The sequence below is a fragment of the Hemibagrus wyckioides genome, linkage group LG13 (assembly GCF_019097595.1).
Source record: "Hemibagrus wyckioides isolate EC202008001 linkage group LG13, SWU_Hwy_1.0, whole genome shotgun sequence".
NCBI lineage: Eukaryota > Metazoa > Chordata > Actinopteri > Siluriformes > Bagridae > Hemibagrus > Hemibagrus wyckioides.
This window is the reverse complement of record NC_080722.1, coordinates 11,552,501-11,562,663: the sequence shown is the minus strand read 5'-3', so window position 1 is coordinate 11,562,663 and position 10,163 is coordinate 11,552,501. Positions and strand designations below refer to the sequence as shown.

Below are 10,163 nucleotides of genomic sequence, written 5' to 3'. Positions count from 1 at the left end.
ACTCCTCAATATTCATTACCTTAAAATTTCTCTCAGCCACCTTTCTTATCCATTTCCACATGAATTTCCATCCATTGCATGCTTAAATACAAGAATCCCTATCACTGTTTTCTACATTTACTCAGTTGGCAAATTAAAGTATTTAATGTATGGAAACATACCAATATTTCAACTTACCTCCAATTTTCATGAAGTCGGCTTTCCCGTTCTGCATTCACCATGGCATGGCTTGTGTATTTATTTAACATGTATTTATATTAAATATAGCCTAATTAAAATTCTCCTAATGCGCAGCTTAAACAATAACCACAGTAGTTTGGGCCATTAGGGTCATTGGGTTGAGTGTAGCAGGGCTGACCCTGCACTGTTCAACATCAATTTTTTATTTCTGCAGATCAACCATCGGATTGTACAGCGCAAAGATTATTATTATTATAGAAAACAAATCATCAAAGCAGGTTCTTAGCATTAGTAATGGATCTCCCGTTCACTTTACAGCAATTTCAGTGCATTTAAATAGTGATTTTCCTCGGACCATTCATTCACATGTATTTATTAATGGTGCTGTTTTTTTTCCCCCCATTGACAGCCTGATATGAAAAATGGTGTATAACCACCATAAAATGTCTAAACCTTGAGTCATGGCAACAACGTGAAAAGCAAGAATACTTCAGAGACTAAATTCAGGCCAAAGCATGAAAAGAAGTCACGATTTGTGAAACAGTTATCCTAGCTTTCTAGCTTTTTGCTCAGTCCTTCTGATCTAATACAAAAGAGGAAAAAAAATGAATAAACCTTGCTCCAAATTTCATCACGTTTTGTTTATTTAGGCACAAATCAATTATGTGGTTTTATTGTCACTGGTTTAGGACACACACATACACACGTGTTAGGCTAAAGCCACATAAAATAGACTTGTGTAATTATCGCAGGGGACTAGAAGGGACCACGTTCTTATCACCTATAAATATCAAACAAGATTGTTTTTTTAAAATTCAGCTTACATCAACAACACATCTAATCTGTAGCTCTTCTGGGAATGAACCATCATCACAGTTCACAATGTAATCACTCGAACCTCAGGCCGAGGTCATTCACTTCAGCTCAAAAACATTACCTAAATATAAACTCCAGATTGTCATACTAACAATCCGATAACAAAGAGGCAGTTCTCGAATGCTTTCATGCATTGTAGTCTTCAAAAATGAGAATGCTGGTGAGAAATCTGAGCAGCGTCCTGTCTCTATGAACACGTCCTGACATTTTCTAAGCATACAACATCCACAGCACCACAATGTCAACTGCCTTCTACACTGTAATGTATATCAAATCTAGGGCTTGACTTGATCTGTGTCTAGAGAACGTACCCACAAGTTTCATAAGAAGCAAGAAGGCATACAGTTACAGTACATGGCAAGAGCTGCAAGTATACTGAATAAAAGACGTGGCATGAAGGTTTTAAATGTTAGAAGTATTTTCTCTAGTCAAGATACAACAGCAGCATAACTATATAATTTCTGCAAATATATAAGCTATCTTCAATATATCCATGTATATATCTATATATATATCTATATATATATATATAGAGAGAGAGAGAGAGAGAGAGAGATAATCTATTTCTGCACATGTATATAACATTTGGTAGGGTTTTGAAACATTAAGGTACATTCAGTTACCCTGTGGTACTCTAAACAGAAAATAATATTTAAATATATCTACAGTTTAAAAAACAATGCTTGACACTTGCGCACATACATAGAGAACTCTTGCTTTAGAATAGAAATTGTATATAAAATAGGATTTTTAGAATATACTTTCCTTAACTGAGATAAGCAGCTCTAAGAATATAGCACTGACCAAGTCCTCAGCAGATCTGGCAGCACTGGAGCAAAGCTGAGAGTCTGGACGAGGGTGAGGAAGGCGGTCTATATAAACATAAAGAGGTCTGTGAAGTGGTAAATTAACAACATGCCAGCACCATCATTACTGTACAAACTATGATACATTTAAGCAAATATCATATTACTGTGAGCTGCTTTCCAGTCTGAATATTCTTTTCTTTTTTTTTCCAAGGCTAAAGGGATAATTTAACTAGCTGCCCATCAGAATCATGCTAGATATTCAGTGCATTGCGATTATGGTTACACTATTCCTTTACTGACCTTCCACATTAGATTGGAGTTTAGAGTTTCATGACGCTTTCATGGTTTTTAAAGTATTTCCCAGACATGCTCTGGGCAAGCTCAATCAGCAAGCAGTTTTTAATTATAGCACCATTGCATCACAAAAAATATCTACTCACTAGCAAATGCATCTAATATTAATAGTGATTAAATTAATTGTATATACAGTGATGTATCCAAAAGTCTGAGACCATACTGAAAGTCGGGGATTTTTTAAACCTTTTTTTAAAAATTCTCATACAAAAAATAGGAAATGTGCAACAACCTTGACTATTCGATTGCGCAATGCCGATAGGTCACTGTTTAAATGAACCATTTTACAATTTTTCTAAGATTCTACTTTTCACTCTAGTTGTTGCTGATAAATATTATTTGTGATGAAAACCTTTGTGGTAGCATTTTCACTAGTGATGCCAGAATTTTGGACCCCACTATATGTGCATTTATAATAAATCAAAACTGAATTTTGAAACACTGTGTTGGAATCGATCCTCTCAGAACCATGTGTCCGTTACAAAGAAGCCAAAACCCAAAAACAATCGAAAAAGAATTACACAATTAATATAAAAAGAAAACATTTTAAATTAAAACAGTCGAATTTTCCATTCAATACGAAAACAAAACAGTGCAAAACAGAAATAAAAACAAAAGTATGAAAGAAACTTGTTCCATACATATTACTCTGTAGGATGCTACTTTAGGCTGAGGGCAGATTTGTACTCTCACTTTGAGTCCAGAACCTCCCACAGCATGACTGGGTTTTCACACTTGTGAACCTCCCTCCAGTGCTCCAGAACTTCATGCTTGGTGTTCAACACCTCGCTGCACAGAATACAATTAAAGCGTGACCCTGCTCTAAAGGCCACACGTTTGATAGACCTCTCAGAGATGTACTCTTCTTCATCTTCTTTCTTTAGTTCCAGTTCTTCCCCTTCACTCGGCATAACCCCCTGGTGGTGAGCATGCAGGTGACGCTCGAGCTTTGAGAACGAGAAAAACTCCTCATCGCAACTTCCACAGCGAACCAAGTTGCGCCTCTCGTTGAGTTGCCTCCAATAGTGGGCTGCGTGCTTAACCAGCTCGTTCTCAGCCTCTCGTCCCTCATGCATGGCCCCCTCTTTTAGACGGACTTGGACTTCCTCGCCATGCACATACAATAAGTGCAGCTTCATGTCAGCAAACGTGGGTGTGATCGCCTGGCAGCGGCCACATTTTATTTGCAACTCCACAGGATCCACACGTTGCTCTGAAGTCTGGTCGTCAGAGTCTACACACCTGAAACATACCAAAATAAATGTAAAAAAAGGAACACGTTTCATTTATTTATCTTCTGTGGTCATAGTGGATCTCGAGCCAACCCGAGGAACGGGGACAGTGAGGTGGGAATTTGCCCAGGATGGGATATCATTGCAGGGCACCATGCACACTCATGTGCACAGTCATTCACACCTAAGCATTATATATAGGTGTAGCCTATATACTCTATATAGCCAAATGTTTGTGGACACCTGACCATCACACCCATGTGTGGGCCTTCCCCAAACTGCTGCCACAAAGTCTTACAGCATTACATTTTGCCTTGAACTAAGAGGCCCAAATATGTTCCAGCCTGTTTGCACAAAGTGCGGCCCAGGAAGGTTTACCAAGGTGACTGCACCTAGGGTCTTTTTGCCCAGTGTCATAGCTTGACCTCACAAATGCAGCACTGGGAGATACTAAATCTGGAATGGGATGTTCAAAGGGCACATATGGATTGTCAACAAACTTTTGGCCATATATTGTATCTTCAGAAATGTAAGAGAAAATCTGACCAAATATTAAAATCAAAATATCAGGCATAGGAAATGATCTTATTATTTTTTTTTTAGAAAATGCTTTTAAATATGCTATGCTTACCCATCTATGGGTGTATTCTCCTCATGTTGACGAATGGATGGCTCCACAGTAAGGATAACTTTATGCACTTCTCGGAGATGGCTGAAGTACACACCAACATACCCAAACACCTTTTCACAAAACTCGCAGCGGAGGCTTTTCCTTGGTTTCCCCTCTGAATGGTGAAGCTTCATGTGTGTGCTTAGGCTACCTGAGTGGGCATAGGCTTTCCTACAGACCGGACACCCATACGGTCTCAGGTTATTGTGGCTGTTCATGTGACTCTGTAAATGATGCTTGAACTGAAAACACCTACTGCAGGTTGTACATCGGTGAAGTGCTCGGCTACCCACATACGCAAACCTTCCAGGATTTTCAGTTTCGGCCATAGATTGCTGCCCTGGAACTGGTATGGACACTACTCCAGGCTGGACAGTACTGAGTGGTTTTCCTGATATCTCCTGCCCCATGACAAGTTTCTGGTCAAGGTTCTTGGAGTTTGAGAGAGATGCTAGTGGTACAAGTTGAGGAACAGTGGTTTCCATTACTAGAATAGGCTTTGGGCGAATGCTGCGGTACTTTTTCGAAATGTCCACAACCTTATCTGGTGAGGAAGAAGACTGAGTGCCAGATGGTGGCTTTTCTGGTACTCTCCTGGAAAAAAATGATAAAGATCTCTTCTTCTTTGCCTCAAAGGACAGAATGTCCTCCATGGTTTTTCTTTTCCTCCCTCGCCTCTTGCCTGTGGGTTTCTTGCCATGGGTGGTATTTGCACTCCTGGTTCTGCTGTCTGCATTCATAACTTTGATGTCCAGTGATCTTTTTTGCCTATTTTTGGCCTGAATTGATGAGACCTTCACTGAGGATTGGGTGCTGGCAAGACCTGTAGATGGCAAGAGGGAATTCTTCACCTTGGCATAAGGCAGAATGGGGAGTTTGCCCTTCGGGGGAGTGGGGAGGATCTGGACAGCTTTACTGAAGATAGTGGGGGAGAGAACAGTAATAGTACTTCCTGTAGAGGCACCTTCTGTCTGGGTTTTTGTGGTTTTGCTGTTACTGACAGGAGCAACAAGTGTATTGGAAGAGGCTCTAGTGGAGTAGCTGAAGTTGCTGAGAGAATCAACACTTCTCTTCACAGCTTGCTCTGTCTGTGACCCTGTGCCAAGGACAGCATTGTCTGGCAGCAAGATTTCAGATGAAGTAGCAGAGCCCATCCCAACAATCTGTTCAGATGATGACTCGGGTGTCTCAGGTGAACTGGAAACACCCAAGTTTGATTTTACTGCAGGCTTTGCCTGTGGAAGCTTGGCCACCTTGGCTGAGTTCTGCACCTTGATACTAGTTTTCTCTGAAGCTTTGTGGCTCCTCACTGACTGATACCTGGGAATAGGCAACTTTAGGCTCTTTTGGATTTGGTTTTGTGGTGATGTCTGAGGCAAAGCCACCAATGAGTAAGTACCCTCCTGTCCAGCAACCTGCATGAGTGCATAGTTCTGGGCAGGCACTAAGATGGATTTGGGGCTGACGGCTGTAGAAGCCTCTGGAAGGTTAGAAGGTGGCTGGCTGGATATCACCGCAGAGGATGAACCCAATGTTGGAGCTTTAGGTGCAATGGTACGGAACTGAATAGCCTTTGCCTGTGCAATAGGGCGGCCATCATCTGTAAAGATGATAGAACATAGAAGTTTCCATCAGATCGTGGTCATGCATGTATTGACTGCATTTTTGTTACTCTTAGCTACAAATTTAAACAATATAAAAACTACATACTCAACATTTTGTAATGACCATGAGTTTCAGACCTCAGGCAGTCACTGATGGCAAACAATTTGCATTCACGCATTAAAAAGAATTCGTATTTACAATAATCCTTATTTATAATTATCAGTTTGTCCAGTTCCATCCGAGGTTGTGATATCTTCCTATAATTCTTAAACAGTTAATCCATCTTTGTTGACTATCTTGAAATTAAGCTGACTACTTCATTTCAAATCCATAATTTCTTCCTAAGATTATTTTATTAATTTGTATCATTGTGGTGACTCTCAATAAGCTGTATAAAGTGTCAAAGTCTGAACTTATTATTCATGAAGCTCAGCTGACTTTCAGTTTACACCTGGAAGAGGTTGGTTTGGCAGCTAATTTTGACAGTGCATGCACCCTTGGCACCTTCCCCTTTCATGTGCTATGAAATACTTGAACTTTATTTGGACCATTGATTTCAGCTCATCTATGACGCATGCCAGAAGCGCAAAGAGAGGAAAAGTCTACGAGGAGAGTTATGTTGGCACTCGGTAGTAGCCATGAGGTTTCAAACAAAGGAGAGATCGATTAGGGTGAAAACGATGACAGTTTAACTTAATAGAAAACAGAATGAGAAAAGTAATTATATTGGTACAGGCATATGTGATTATGATATAACTTGCAATGTATTTAAAACACATTAAGCTCTAAAGTGACTGAGATGAAAACTGGCCTGTATTATTTTGTAACGAAATTCACTGAGATTTGTTGGAATGTAAGAATTCTGTGGTTCTTAAACACTCCAACCTTCACCTTGAAGACCTGCTCACTTATACCTAAACACTTACCTGGTCAGGATACCCACAACAAACATGATTTGTTAAAGTGCTCATTTATATATTGCAACATTCTCTGCATATACCAGCACTGATAACAAATGATGGACAGATAACAGATGATATGTTGTGCAGGCCTAGTTGGAGCAAAAGATGACATGAGCAGTGACTTGTCTCGGATTAAAGCACTTAAAAACCCGGTGCATTAGCTTAGATAAAGTGGAAGACGTATGTATTTTGGTTACAACCAGATATACAATGAGACAGACCAGCTACACAGATTAGCAGATGAGAGGTGAGGAGTTCAAAGGTGATGGTCTGTTGTTTATGTTAGTGGAGGAGTTATGGTCTCTGTGTGTGTGTGTGTGTGTGTGTGCGCGTGCGCTCATGTGCCTCAGCCATGTGTAAAAAAGAATGTGCTAAGAAGGCCAACGGATGGTCATTGGGTCAGGAGAGCTTTACCAAATGCGCAACTATCAGAGATTGCTACCACTTGTGTAACTATTCTTTTACTTCTGGACTTTTACTTCAATGAACTTTTCAAAGCTAATATCATTCATACTGTTTATGTTCATATTGTTGTTTACAAAGTGATTTATGTGGGAATGTACGTATAAGGATGGAGATCTTCATACTTACATTGAACGGGTGATTTTAAGGGGCTGGTCCGTTGTTCCTGGGTTTTCATGGCTGCCATTTTCACTGTAAATGGAAACAAAAACACAGGTCAATATTTTCTACCTAATTATAGTGATATCTTGAGTGACAAACAGTTGTGTGTATACTGAATATAGTTTGTCTCTATATGTTTCTTTCTGACTCACTCTCACAAGCAGAGGACATTCCAGATGTCAGAGGAGTAAAGATTAGCATGGGCTCAAAGGTAGAAAAACAAAAGCAGGGAGAGGACACAGGGTGGGGGAAACAGGAGGAGAAGGGAGGAGGGGGATGATCTGGGATGGTAAAGTATGTGTGTGTGTGTTGGCCTATAGGTGAGGGTCTTCATCTGTAGCTGTGTGATAACAGCTCTGGAGTGTAAGTGTGTGCATGAGTGTGTTAAGCTGGGATAGTCCAGTGTCTGCAGATCTTGGGGGGTGGAGATGAAAGCAGTGGATCTGCATTAGATAACAGAGGTGGACACACAATGCATCTGGCCGGAGAGTCTATTTCTCATGGTGAAGTGATCATAAAGACGCCCCCTTACTTGTTTTATCTCCATGTTTTATCCTGTAGAGTGGTGTGCATACCATAATGTAGTGAATGTGTGATTATTGTGTGTGAGCTCTGTTTCCTCTTACAGCTGTACAATGACTCAGGGAGAAAATAATTTTAGTCAGCAGATCTCTCAACAATGCATGCACATGTACACACACACACACACACCTCTGAGGTAAATGTACATGCAAAAACATCCCAAACTGACCATACCAAAGATCGTTCAGTCATATCTAAAATAAAACAAACAAACAAAAAAAACTAATTAACACATGACAAACAACAGTAGGCTCTGCTAGTGTAGCATTTTTCATTTACACACACACACACACACACAGTCTGAGTCATTAGCTGTCACCTGAGCCAATCAATGTAAAAGGAAAAATCTATTCCAATTTTGAAACTACAGGCTTGCCTCGGCATGCAGGATGTGAACTAATCAATAAGTAAATCTCAGTGCATCTGAAAGGAGAGATTAATAGAGGAAAAATATCACTACTCTGCAAATCCAGTGTGCTTCAGTGTACTGCATATATATATATATATATATATATATATATATATATATATATATATATATATATATATATATATATATATATATATATATATATATATAGACTCAGTATAGCCTACACTGTCATTCGCTGGCATTCTGTCCCTTCTGGTTCACACATTTCCACAATCCACATGACTTTTTGTGAAATACTAGTATGTATATTACAGCACACAGTAAAAACACAACATTTTGACAGCAGCCTAGCAGTGAACGTGTGGGAGTTGGCCACATAGTCTAAGAGATAATGACGTACAGAGAGCTTCTTCCTCTAGGCAGTGATTATTTTAGAAGGTTTCTGGGGAGAAGAGCCTCATTTCCTCACTCAATCCAAACAGGATGCTATAAATCTAACGTCTTAAACTCTGACCTATGGAATGCAGTCGCCAAGAGCGATTTGGCAAATGCCACTTATGTGGTGGAGCACAGGACAGGAAGTGAATGCAGGTGTCCGGTAACAGTCTCACAGTATAGTACGATGATGTCACAAGTCCTTCCAGGTCAGCAGTGAGCTTTCGACCTTCCCAGATCTTAGATGCAGCGTGAGGTGTGTTTGATCGACCCGAAAGCAGTACAAGGAGCAAAATATCTTCCTTCAGAATTAAATGTGAAGAGGAAAGAAACATAATATACTTTGTTTACTCTACAGCCTTTTAACTGTGTCTGTCCTGCAAGAGATGAGTTGTTTTTAACCCCATTTCTTCCAAGTTGTTCATTTCGAAACCCCGTACCAGCAGGAATACACCAACTCTCTTCCACATACACACAAGCCCACACAAGCCACAACTGTCTAGTGCTGCTCTAATCAACAGCACTATAGTAGTAATGCTATCACTATTGGTAATAGCATTTAATAGTAATCCTTCCCGCCTAGTAAGCATCGAGAAGTTTTTTATATCTTAAAAGTTCAAGATGCATCCAATATATACAAAGCATCCTCAAACTTTACAAGCAAACCAGCACTGAAGTGTAGCTGACACCAGGGAAGCTTGGGTCATATCCCCACCTTATTATTTTTATTTAATATAATGCTGACACAAACTTTATCTCTGCTGAAAGTGAGAGGGAAATAAAATATCTCCTCCAAAAGTCTCATATCCAGACAGCTACTAATTTTGACACTTTTCATTTTAGTGTCACAGTGATCTGATGATAATATTGCACCAAATTGATTTACATTAAACTTCACCCACAATATGTGGGAATGTACAAAGTGTTCTACAGGCATTTAAACGTCCAGTTGATTCATCCTGCTTGTGCGTCTTTTGTTTTAACTTATTTTCACCTGACCACTACAAAATCTTGGTGATATAACATCATAAAAGAACTAAACATTTACCCCAAAAAAAGCTTCTCAAAGCCTTCATCATCTCGTTATTCCTATAGAGTTTTAGGAAGCTGCTGGTTGAAATGAAAGCCGTAATATCATCAGTGTTTGTTTGATAGAGAACAATAAAGAAACACTTCTCAAAGTCTGAAACCAGCTGTATTAACACGTTTATCATACTTAGTCACTGCCATGCTTGTTCTTGTAGGCAGAAAAATCAGTCTTGATAAAAATTGCACTATATGCAAAATGTCACAGGTAAGTTTTGAGTAAGCCATGACTCACTCGCCCCATTCGTACATTTCATACATTTAGTCACCGACCGTTCCGTAATCGGGAATCAGAAAGATCTGTGGCGTCTATGAAGTGTCATGAGAATTTTTTTACAAAATGACCCATTGACCCTCCTTTTTTTTCTTCTGGGC

At 39.7% G+C, this 10,163-nt stretch overlaps 1 protein-coding gene across 5 annotated transcripts in view; it reads right to left on the bottom strand.

Moving 5' to 3' along the window:
• Positions 1 to 293: 293 nt before the first annotated feature.
• The window catches only part of znf438 (zinc finger protein 438), a 52,183-nt gene continuing 42,313 nt past the window's right edge, over positions 294 to 10,163 (bottom strand). For 3 of the 5 annotated variants that reach the window (XM_058406869.1, XM_058406870.1, XM_058406871.1), the window contains 3 exons: positions 7,280 to 7,342; positions 4,083 to 5,721; positions 294 to 3,461 (listed from right to left, as the gene is read on the bottom strand). In XM_058406869.1, coding sequence (XP_058262852.1) covers positions 2,909 to 3,461; positions 4,083 to 5,721; positions 7,280 to 7,337 — 2,250 coding nt within the window. In that variant the 5' untranslated portion in view covers positions 7,338 to 7,342 and the 3' untranslated portion in view covers positions 294 to 2,908. The remainder of the gene's footprint in view (positions 3,462 to 4,082; positions 5,722 to 7,279; positions 7,343 to 10,163) is intronic. The other 2 variants (XM_058406868.1, XM_058406867.1) reach the window with 2 other exon arrangements.